We start from the raw sequence: 12,108 nt of genomic DNA, 5'->3' as shown, positions 1-12,108 counted from the left end.
AAACGAGGGGATGCCCATCAATTGGGGAATAGCTGAACAAATTGTGGTATATGTTGGTGATGGAATACTATTGTGCTCAAAGGAATAATAAAGTGGAGGAATTCCATGGAGAATGGACCAACCTCCAGGAAGTGATGCAGAGTGAGAGGAGCAGAACCAGGAGAACATTGTACACAGAGACTGATACACTGTGGTATAACCGAACATAATGGACTTCTCCATTAGTGGCGGTGTAATATCCCTGAACAATCTGCAGGGATCTAGGAGAAAAAACACCATTCATAAGCAGAGGACAAACTGTGGGAGTAGAAACACCGAGGAAAAGCAACTGCCTGACTACAGCGGTTGAGGGGACATGTCAGAGGAGAGACTCTAAACAAACACTCTAATGCAAATACTAACAACATGACAAAGGGTTTGAATCAAGAACACATGTGATACCCAGTGGAATCACGCATCAGCTATGGTGGGGTGGGGAGGAAAAGAAAATGATCTTTGTCTCTAATGAATAATGCTTGGAAATGATCAAATAAAATATTATTTTTTTTAAAAAAGGGTTCCACTTTTTTCCTCCTTCATGATAGGCTATGGAGTGCTTCCTAAATTGGAGGGAGATAAGAACAATGGTCAATCCCTTATGAAGATGGGTCAGAAAGCTCAGAAAGAATTCAAGGTACCTTAAATATAATCTTGTCCAATTCCTTCATATTACAAATGATTTATCCAGTATTACCAGGGGTGTTACTAGAAGAGCTGAGACTTCATATGGCTCAGGAAAATCACTGAATTTGGAGTCAACATTCTAATCTAGGTTCTATCCCAGATCCCAGATCTAGGCTTACTACTACTTGTATGAACTTGGGCTCATTACTTAACATCACCAATTTTCAATTCCTTCATCTATAAAATGAAGAAGGCTGGATTAACTGAACTCTAAGGTCTTTTCTGGCTTGGAAACCCACAATGCTAGGAATCCATTTCTTTTGACTTAAAATTAGTGGTCTTTATTAAAGTACTTTTTAAACAACTTAAAGTACTTTAAATAACCTAAAATACTTTAATGCCTCTTAAATTGGAGAATATTTGCTTTCTCAAGCCATTCACCCACAAGTTATTCTTCACATTTGCAAGGGCCATCCAGGGACAGAAAATAAAATCAGTGAAAAAGGTCAAAAGCCAAATATTTATCTTATTGGAAACCATGGTGATGAGAGAACCCAGGGATAGAACAAAAGAGTCTTCAAGGCTCACACATTGATAGTAATACAGGCTTCTAAGAATAATTCTATTAACACAGATGTGGCCAATTCTCAACTATGTGATGACATTACAGATTTATGGTGAGGAAAAAAAAAGATTACTCAAGCTTTAAAGATTTGTAAGTTCTCTGTTTACTTTTTCCAGGGCTGAGAAGATAGTACTAGAAAACTCATTTGTTAATCTGGGAAGTGTTACAAGGAAAAGTTAAGTTAAGGAGAAAAGTGCGTGTATGCAGAGGGCAGAGTCAGGAATTCCAGAAGGGGGAGTTAAGCTGTTGCTAAGGGATAGTTGGGCCTGGTACTAGAGCTATCTCTCTGGTTTACCTGGAGGAGACTGGCTGCCTTCCCTTGCTGGCTGTTTTCTATCCAGGCTTCTTCATCCTGTTTCCCTGCTGGCTGGATTGATATCTACAGAGCTTCTTGGTGTGATCCTGAACTGTCTGGGCATCTGTTTGTAAGATTTGGTCCTGGATCCTTTTGGATCCAGGACCTCTTCCTGGGCCCTGCCTTGCCTAACTGCCAAACCCACTACCTCTAATATCACCAAAAGGAGGGTTGGTTTTGGTTAGTGAAGGTCTATTTATATATAAGGGTTTGGAGTCTTTAGAAAGCTAAGTAGTTCAATGTAGTTTGAATCCAAGAAGACTCCTGGTTACAGGACATTTAAGATCTGGAGGGGTTTTAGGTAGTTTATTAGATTAGAATTATCCAAATCCCCTTTTCACCTTCCCTTGACTAATAAATCCATCTTCTATTCTTGATATAACCTAGACTGTGTATGTTATCTCAGGACAGGCTTTGCCTGGACTGGGCCTGTCAGCCCACAGCTGGCCATCCCAAAGTTATTCTTTTGATACTGACCCATAATTAAATATCTAGTAACATCACCTAAACCATCCTACTATTACAGAAGGGAGAAAGATACAAAGAAGATACAGAAAAAGAAGAGTCAGAAGATGTAAAAATAAAATTTTGCTTTTGTAGGTCACTAGGCTCCTCAAATTACCCCTTCTTTCTGGGTTTATACTGCAGAAAAATGGATCCTTATTTGAAGACAATCTTTTGCTCTTCTGATCTCCTGTGTAGAGGTACTGAAAATAACATTTATGCATCTCTAATAGAACATCCTACACAGTACTCTTTACATTTAGTGATACCTGAACCTGAGAATGAATTTAAATATCTTAGAACAGAAGATAGGGGAAGGTATTTGGGAGAAGGTATAATCCTTCACATTAATGATATCTGCTGGATCAAAGCATATCATTTTTCACTTTATATCCTTCATGAGTTTTTTTCTGGTATACTCAATATGGTGTCTTCTATCTCAACATGAAGAATATGGAAATATGTATTGAAAGATTAGAAGGGAAGTAACAAGTTTGGGGAAAAATTTATAGCAGGTGTCTCTGACAAAAGCCTCATATAGGAAGCAGCTGGGTGACCCAGTGGATTGAGAACCAGGCCTAGAGACAGGAGGTCCTGGGTTCAAGTCTGGACTCAGACACTTCCAAACTGTGTGGCCCTGGGCAAGTCATTTGACCCCCCACTGCCTAGCCCTTACCACTCTTCTGCCTTGGAACCAAGACAAGAAGGTAAGGGTTAAAAAAAAAAGCCTCATATAAATAAGTAGAGAACTGAGTCAAACTTACAAAGACTTCCCCAATTGAAAAATGATCAAAGAATACTAAACAGGCAGTTCATAGAAGTTAAAACAATCTTTGGTCATGAGAAATGCAAATTAAAACAACTCTGAGATACCACCTTACATTTATGAGATTGGCTAACATGACCAAAAAGGGAAATGATACATGTTGAAGGGAAAGTGAGAAAATTAGGAGACTAATACACATTGGAACTATGAACAGATACAACCATTCTGGAGAGCAATAAGGAGCTAGGGTCAAACCGGCATAAAACTATGCATACCCTTTGACCCAGGCTGGGTCTGTATCCCAAAGAGATCAAAGATAAGGGAAAAGGACCTACCTGTACCAAAATATTTGTAGTAGCTCTTTTTGTAGTGGCAATGAATTGGAAACGGTGGGTCTGTCCATCACTTGGGGAATGGATGAACAAGTTGTGGTATATGGTTGCAGTGGAATACTATTGCCCCATAAGATATAATGAATAGGATGAGTTAAAAAAAACGGAAAAGACTTATATGAACTGATGCAAAATGAAGTGAACAGGAGAACCACCCCCCCATTGCCTAGTCCTTACTGTTCTTCTGCCTTAGAACCAACACACACAGTATTGATTTGATTCTAAGACAAAAAGTAAAGGTTTTTTAAAACTAACTAAATAAAAACAAATTCTGAGACTCCCAAGTTAACTTCTGTTCTAAATGGTGACAATGGTAATGAACCTTTTCAGAATGAACCTCTCCTAAATCATCCAAAACCTACCACACAGCTGATTACTTTAGCAGGGTATATTAGTTGGACAACTACTTAACATAGTTACTCAGATCCTTATACAGAGCATATTGAATATGAAAAGCCCATGTTCTTCCTAGCTGTGTGAGCCTGAGCAAGCCACTTCAGCTCTCAACTACCTAGCCCCTTACTGCTCTTCTGCCTTAGAATCAATACTTAGTGTCAATTCTAAGCTGGAAGTTAAGGATTTAAAAAAAAAAAAAGCCAATGTTCTTTACACTGTGCACTTAGAAATGATAACTTTATATGTGCATAATGTTTAATATCAAACACTAGACACTGTCCAATAAGGTAAAAAATTCTGGAATATTTTGCATTCCTTTTTACCTTCTAATTGGCAGTTGTCCTGGTCTCCTAATGGTCCAGTTGGCCTTTACCCTTGATCCTAGATTGTAGTTTCAAAAACTGCCACAGGCAAGTTTTGTATAATGAGATGATGATAGAACTGTGTGAATTTTTATCTCTATTTTTGCTAAGCAATTCAAAGTAGGTAAGAGCATCACATTTAGGACAAGGACAATTACTTCATTAAAAATTAAATGAAAAACTTGCCAGTGATCTGAGAATCACTCAGAAAATAAAACTCACATAATGAATCTTTGTGAACACTCATTTTTAAGTTTAATGACCAACAGAAGTTGAAAAACAGAGATAATTGTGAAGTTCTTGTATGAAAGCAACATCCAGTGAATCTTTCCATTCTCAAGACTCCCAGCCCTTCCCTCCAGGCTGGTGGGGCAACTTGAGACCCACCACACCAGCAGCCTCTTCCACAGAACGCTCACCCTTGCCATGAAATTCCTGGTGAAGGGCCACATGGTTCCGAATGCTTCTAAGGAGACAAAGGTAGGTAGCAGCTTGGAAGTGTAGCTCATGTTGAGCTCTGCAGAGCTTCTCACTGGTGACCTAGAAAAGGTGCCATGGTTAGTTAAAATGAAATAACTCCAGAGAAGAATACACCTTACTTTAACATAAAGAAATATTTAAGGTCAAGGAAAAAACTGGAGTGGATACAAACATTTGAAACCTAAAAATTACTAAGGGAATTAAAGCAAATTTTAAATTTTGCACTGGAGAAATGACATATTACTTATCTTTACTGTTTATGAAATGTAACTCATTTTCTGCAATGTGTTGATAATATACATTCATATTTCTAAGATAAAAGTATTTTGAAGATATGCTTAAATTCATCATAATCCCTTCTGACACACATCCAACAGGTATCACTATAGAATCTAGCAAAAGTATGGTACTTGATGGATAATACTGAAGATTATGTTGGCCATAATTTTTAGACTGACTCCTGACTGAAAAATAATATTCACACTAGAAATAAAAATGAACTTTTGGTATCAGTTTCACTGAATTTTAAGTTTGAAGGCAGAAAATCTGAGAAAATCATTTAATCTGAGTTTGTCATTTAACAAATGTAGAAACTAAGGTCTAGATTGTTAAATAACTTGTCCAAAGTCAAAAAGGTACTTCTCCGGCAAAATGAAGTTTCCTTGATTCCAAATCCAAAGCTTCTGCCCTTATTCTATGCTGCCTCCTAAAGGTCACCAAGGAAAAATAGTAAAAAAAAAAAATCTATTCCTACTTTATAGAAGACACTCAGTTTTAATTGAAATTTTCCATAGATTTCATTAATTGTTAAATATGGCATATAAGCCCTAGAATGCCTTATCAGTGTTAAACAAGGAAACTTTTTTAAACCTGAAAGAAAAAAAGAAAATTCATCAGCAGAGACTATAAGGATTAGGTCTTCAGAATATTTTATTTCATTCATTATACCACTGACTAAGCCCTGTGACCTAAAGGACATGCAAATAGTTAGGGCAAGAAAAGGAAAGAGAGGATTCTTGTTCCTTTTGTGTTCTTCACCTACACATGAGAGACTCTGAAAATCATTTTTGGAACACTGATGTCAAATATGTCATTAAAGACCTTTTCTTTCCAAATGAGTTAACATATAAAGCACTTTAAAAACCTTAAAGTGCTACACAAATGCTGTTATTACCAGTCCCTGTTTGAAATTTTGTTTGGAGTTGAGAATTAGGATTCAGAAGCTAGTCTGAGGTTAGAAGTATCATGATGCTCTTGACATTTCCCCCATCAAAATAGAATTCTAATTCTTTTCTTCTTATATTATGGCAACTTCCTGTAGTCTTGGCTACAAATGGCTAAGTGAAATATTACTGCATTCTGTCCTACATACTTGTGGGATAGAAATTACTTTAAACTGGACCTATACAAGGCCTATTTTGAATTTTTCTTATGTTTTTTATTATTTTTCTATTCTTTTGATAATTGACACATACAACCCCATAACTGAACATTGCATTCTGAGCTAAACTGTTTAATACTTACTTCAGGGGGGATTGTATTTTAATTTAAAATCTAAGAATTTTTGAATTTTTTTGAGATTGTATTTTTATAAAAATCCAAGAATTTTGAATTTTGTTTAAGATTTTACTGAAGCCTATGGACATCCCTTCTCAGAAAAAATGTTTTTAAATGACTAAAATAAAATACATAAAATTACAAAGGAAACATATTGAAATAGTTGTAAAAATATTTTTTAAATAGGCAATCAAAGGCTTTAAGTTTCTGAATAAGACTGAGGAAGGTAGTATTTGGAGTACAGTTTGAATTTCATCTCAATAATCAATTAAATTTTGATGACTTTGTGTTTATATAAATATATGTAGATAAATATGCACACAGATGCATGTCTATGACCCAAACTCAATAATATGAGTTTTCAGGACTATCTACTATGTAAGGAAAAATGACAGGATTTGAAATCAGAATCCCATTTCATAGTAAAACAGGAAAGCACAGATCCTACTCTAACCACCTTGTATGGAGAAAAGGGAGTAAATTGATCAGTATTGGATAAGGAAGAAGGATCAACATGATCAAAAAGAACCTAACAGAAAAAAAGGTGCATAAAACTTGGAGGAAAGGCAGGGAATTGATAATAAAATCGGTTCTAGATAGTAGAGGGTGCAGAGAAAATGGGGATCAGAGAGGCATCTTAACTATCTGTTAAATAGTTTCTTATAATTCACTCCAGTTCTGTCCCATAAGCATTTTTAAGAACCTCTCTGTGCCAACACTTTTGGTGTCTCAGAATTGAAATCCTTTCTTCCCAGTTCCCAGTTCTCCATGCCACTATGGGAAGGTCAATGGAATCTTTATTAAGAATTCATTAAGAATTCGAGTTACTCAACTTGACCATTCTCAGCAATGCAATGATCTGGGACAATCCTTAAAGGCTTATAACAGGGAATATCATTCAACCCAGAGAAAGAACTGTTGGAGTCGCATGGGTGCAGATCAAAGCATCCTCTCTTTCACAGTGCATTTACGATTTTACTTGGGGGTTTCGGTTTTGTATGAGTGCTCTGACAAGAACGGCCAAAATGGAAGCATGTTTTGCATGATAAGAATAAAAATAAAAATCAGAGCTATTCCAGTGATGCTTTTCAATCACCACTACAAAGGCGAATACTGTAAATGTTACTTCGAAGACAGCACAAAGACCAAGCTCTTAAGGCACCTCTTCGCCCTATATGTGTGTGGCATGGTCCGGAATGACGCTTTATTTCTTGGGCAGATTTTTTTTTCAAAAGCCTAAACTGAAGTCCCTCGGAGCAGAAGGTTCAATCCCAACATTCCACGCTTGGCTCGGGGCTACTCTCCAAACCTTGGGTTTGGGAGCCTTCTTCCAGGGGCTCCTGCCGTGTTTCCCTAACTCTGGGCCTCCATAACACGCAATCGCACCTCCGCCCCTGTCGCCCGTGAGCTTGGGTCTGGGTTCTCCCGGGCAGCTTCCCTCTACCCGCATCCCTCTTCTTCTCCCCACTCCAGCTGACAGGCCCCACCCCCATGTCTGCCGCGGTAGCCCGTACCCGGTGCGCCCGAAAGGCCTCCATGAGATACCGATAGGCTGCCATGTCCTGGTAGGGCTGGCCTCTGACCGAGTTCAAGTGCCGCAGTTCCCGCAAGAGGGCCCGCAGCGTGCGCGCTGGCGGGCCTAGAGCCACCATCTTCCAGAAGGTGCTGCGCTTAGAAAGTAGGCCCGGGTGGTGGATAGCGGTGGAGGAACGGCGGCGTCAGCGCCCCCTGCTGGCGATAAACCTTAAGATGATTCCTGGCCGCACGACCCGCGGCCAAGCTGGGACCCCAGAATACCCTCCCCATCCCCCCCACCCACCCTGCCCAGCACTCCAGGCTACAGAATCGAGCACAGAAAGAAAAAGCAAAGGAAAGCCGAGTACCAGCGCAGCGCGGGCGTCTCTCCGACTTTCACCCCTGGTAGGACTGCGCCTTCAAGAAGGCACGCCCAGGCTTTCCCCCAGCCCCTCCTCTCCAAAGTACAGAATCCTTATCTGGGAAGGAATCAAGAGGGCGGAGCCCACATTTTGCTATCGATGAAGCAAAATTTCGGGGACTCGGTAAAATCAAGCCAAACCCAGCGTCTGGAATCCGCTTACTCGTTAAGATACAATGAATGAAAGCCCTTGCCTTCCAGGAGCTTACATTCTAGCTGAGGAGAAAACATGCACATTTACTTAGGAATGTGCAGAAGATAGACAAAACAAAAAGAGGGGAATGCGCGGTGGGGGCGAGGGCTAGGGAAGGTGAAGTAGCGATTGAGCCGAGCTTGGAAAGAAGCTGTTGATGGATCCTGAGAGCTTGAGGTGAGGAGGGAGGGCACGGCAGGCACGACGGAAGGCCACGAAGGAGGCGGACTGCCCTCTGGGTGACCACCAAAGAGAAAGAAGGTCGGCTTGGAATCGTGCTTGAGGGGGGAAATAAGAAATAAAGGCTAAGGTTGGAAAGGTCAGAAAGTTTTCTAAAAATAAAGAAGAAACTACCTAGGATGAGAAACCGTGCTGCTGGGTTCGAATTCCCAACTTGCCTTCTAGGAGAAAAGTTAACCTGTAAAAAATAAGATAATGAAGAGGGTTCAAAACTATTCACCCCAGATGGGACTCGAACCCACAATCCCTGGCTTAGGAGGCCAATGCCTTATCCATTAGGCCACTGGGGCTTCTGGTAAAGTCGCTCTTCAATGATATATTCAATGGGTATCTTTCATTGGTGCGTCATCACTGACGTCACTAAAAGAGAGATTTCTTCTCAACCTATCCTGACTAACTTCCAGCAATTGTCAGAGGCTCTAGAGACACCAGCTTAACGAAAGGCTTGCGCGGAATTCTGGGAGTTGTAGTTCAAATGACTACTAAAATGACCCCAGAACCATTTGCAGTTCCCAATTTTGATTGCGTGCATGCACACATGCATATGTAGGTCAGCTTACAATTCTGATGTGCTTTAGCCCAAACTAGAGGATTTTTAAGCCTCTTTTCCTTCGATCCGTGTAGTCCCCAGCAGAGCTCCCGGGGCATCTCACGATTCCGCTCTCCAGTCCCCAGGAAGCGCATGCGGAGATCTCTCCTGGCACGTGGGCAAGAGCCAAGGTTGGGGGAGGGCGGAAATCCAGGAGTAGGCACGAGGGCCCTTGTTCCCAGAGCCCGGCTTCTGGGGCACTCTACGGGTCGAAGCCGCCCCGGGCGCCCCATGATCCGGCTTGCCGTTGCTACTCGCGGCCGCCTTACCATTTAGCCCAGCCAAAGCAGTCCGACTCTTCCCTTTGCTTTTGTCTCCCTCCCGAGTCGGCTCCTTACCCGGTCCTGCTGGCTCCGGGCCTCCACGATCGACCCGCTCAGCCCGCGCTCTCCCGCCCGCACCGCGTGACGTGGTGTCCAGAGGACGCCTCGGCTCCCGTTTGTCGGGGACCTGCGGGTTCGAATCCCGAGGCTTCCGCCGAAAGGCGGTGACCTTGAGCAGTGAGAATAACAACATACAGCTCATTATCATCATATTCGACCCTCAAGACAACCGGGGCGGGGGAGGGGCGGGAAGTTCTATCCTCTTCATCCCCACATTAAAGATGGGAAAGGGAGGCTGAGAGGTGAAATCAGTTGCCTATGGCCTTAGTGGCCATAGAGCCAGTAAGGAGTACTGTATCTCACCTGATCTTCACAGCAACATTGAGAGCTAAGGGCTATTATCATCCCTATTTTACAGATAGGAAGATTGAGGCTGAGAAAGGTGAAGTCACTTGCCCAGGAATAAAGCTAGTTACTGTCTGATCGTTGGTCCTCCTGATTCCGGGATCAGGGATTTTTCTTGCTGGGGTCTCCTCATCTACATAATAGGGTTAAGGAGTTGAAGGAGGTGGTTTCTCCAAGTCTCTTCCAGCTCTTCCATTGGGTGAATTATGCGCTGGTGCCCCTCCTTCCAGTTCCTTTGCTTTGGTTTGTTTTGCCATTTTCCTGCGCTCTGTGCACCCTTGCTGGTAAACGAATGCATTCTCTTCCATCTTAGTCGAGAATCCTTGAAACCATTTCTCGACCTAACGTCATCAGCATGGAGGAGGGAAAAGGCCATGAGAGGAAAAAATAAGGAACGGGAGAGGAAGAAGGATAATATTTACCCAGAGATGTGTCAGTATGTGGCATGCACTACTAGAAACAGGATAAACAATCGAACCTATGATTTCCATGGCATAAGGAATTCCTTCCTCCGATGACAAAGCAAATAAGCACTTTCTCTGAAACTTTCAGGTCTGAGAAGTGATTTTCCCAGGGTGTAGATTATACTAGTTTACTATCGACTGTACTTGAACCCAGGTCTTCCTGGCTCTACCATCAGCACTCTACTCTGCAACACTGCCTTTCAGATATAGGCATATACAAAATATGTAAAAAGTAAATTCAAGGTAATATGTACAAAACAAATATAAATTTAAGGGAAACTCTACGCTTCAATTTTATATTCAAGACATTCGCCCATTCTGAGTTTATCTTGGTGTAGGGTGTGAAATGTTGATCTAAACCTAATCTCTCCCATACCATTTGCCAATTTTCCCAGCAGTTTTTGTCAAATAGTAGATTTTTGTCCCCCCAAAAAGCTGGGCTTTGGGGGTTTATCCTACACTGTCTTGCTGAGGTCACTTACCCCAAGTCTATTCAACTGAACCTCCTTTCTGTCTCTTAAACAGTACCAAATTGTTTTGATGTCCACTGGGTTATAGTATAGTTTGAGATCTGGGACTGCAAGGCCCCCATCCATCACATTTTTTTCCCATTATTTCCGTTGATATTCTTGATCTTTTGTTCTTCCAAATTAACTTTATGATTTTTTTTTTCAGTAAAAAAGTTCCTTGGTAGTTTGATAGATATGGCACTGAATAAGTAAATTGGGCAGGATGGTCATTTTTATTATGTTAGTTCGTCCTACCCATGAGCAATTAATGTTTTTCCAATTGTTTAGATCTAGTTTTAATTGTGTGGAAAGTGTTTTATAGTTGTTCACCATAGGCTTCAGACAGGTGGTGAAGCGTAAACAATTTTAAATCAAATGGGATGTTTTGCACGAATAAGACATGTATAATCTGGATTGAATTGCTGGTCAACTCTAGAGTGGGGAGGGAAGGGAAGAAGGAAGACATTTTGGATCATATAACTTCAAAAAATTTGTGTGGAAATCTGTTAGTCCATGTAATTGGTTTTAAAAAATCTTCATAATAAGTCAAATAGAATTCCAAGATTCAGAGGTAAAGGCTGGGGTGGAGAACATCAAAGCCAACTAGCCTGGACTTTGAGGTATGGGATGAGGAGTAATTCTATACTAAGGTGGAAAAGGTTGTTTGGGCTTGGCTTTAAAAGTCAAGCAGAGGAACAAGTCCATTTTATTTTCAGTTCCCTCTCCCCCGCTCATTGAGAAAACAAAAATCCAAAATGTTACAAATATGGATCATTAAGAAAAACTAATTCCTGCATAATCTAGGTCCAAAAAAGAAAGAAAAAAGTATATTTCAATCTGCCTGTTTCATGTTGAGTCTTTTAGAACTGTGGTTGGTCATTCTGCTGATCAGTCACAGGTCCTTTTTTTTTTTTTTAATCTAGAGGAAATATGGAAGTTCCTGGGGTTTACTAAGTAGGGATGAGTAGTCAGACATACACCATAGGCAAATCCCTTCGGCAGTTGTGTATAGGACAGATAAGAAAGATAATGAGAAATAAGTTTCCTAACTGGTGATTGGAACAGTTGGAGTGAGAGGTGATGAGGGTCTGAAGTGGGGTGGTGGCCACATGAGTAGAGAGTAGGGATTTGAAAAGTTGTACAAGGAATGATTTGGCAACAGATGAGATATGTGGTGATGAAGAAGAATGAGGAGTCGAGAATAAACACCAAGGTTATGGCTCTGGGTAACTGGAAGGATAGTGAAAAGAAGTGTTGGGTTTGGGGGGAAATGATATAAGGAGTTTACTTTTATACATATTGAGTTTGAGATTCCTATAGGATATCCAATTTGAACTATCCAAAAGACA

The 12,108-nt window shown here is 40.8% G+C and overlaps 1 protein-coding gene and 1 non-coding gene across 13 annotated transcripts; both read right to left on the bottom strand.

Moving 5' to 3' along the window:
• Nucleotides 1–4,295: 4,295 nt before the first annotated feature.
• Nucleotides 4,296–9,960, bottom strand: FMC1 (formation of mitochondrial complex V assembly factor 1 homolog). 12 transcript variants are annotated; one of them, XM_056799766.1, is made up of 6 exons: nucleotides 9,745–9,960; nucleotides 9,397–9,550; nucleotides 9,030–9,166; nucleotides 8,584–8,647; nucleotides 7,615–7,831; nucleotides 4,296–4,603 (listed from the first exon to the last, which is right to left on the bottom strand). In XM_056799766.1, the coding sequence occupies exons 5-6, from the start codon at nucleotides 7,750–7,752 to the stop codon at nucleotides 4,400–4,402; spliced, it is 342 nt and encodes a 113-aa protein (XP_056655744.1). In that variant the 5' UTR covers nucleotides 7,753–7,831; nucleotides 8,584–8,647; nucleotides 9,030–9,166; nucleotides 9,397–9,550; nucleotides 9,745–9,960; the 3' UTR covers nucleotides 4,296–4,399. The 12 variants fall into 12 exon arrangements, with proteins under 12 accessions (XP_056655744.1, XP_056655747.1, XP_056655749.1 ...); XM_056799769.1 differs by lacking the exon at nucleotides 8,584–8,647 and having other exon boundaries at nucleotides 9,745–9,928; XM_056799771.1 differs by lacking the exon at nucleotides 9,745–9,960 and having other exon boundaries at nucleotides 7,615–7,828; nucleotides 9,397–9,488.
• Nucleotides 8,687–8,759, bottom strand: TRNAR-CCU (transfer RNA arginine (anticodon CCU)). Its single transcript has one exon. It is a non-coding gene; the product is annotated as a tRNA-Arg (tRNA).
• Nucleotides 9,961–12,108: the final 2,148 nt, after the last annotated feature.

Source organism: Monodelphis domestica, chromosome 5 (genome assembly GCF_027887165.1).
Source record: "Monodelphis domestica isolate mMonDom1 chromosome 5, mMonDom1.pri, whole genome shotgun sequence".
NCBI classification, from domain to species: domain Eukaryota; kingdom Metazoa; phylum Chordata; class Mammalia; order Didelphimorphia; family Didelphidae; genus Monodelphis; species Monodelphis domestica.
This window is presented reverse-complemented; position numbering and strand designations above follow the sequence as displayed.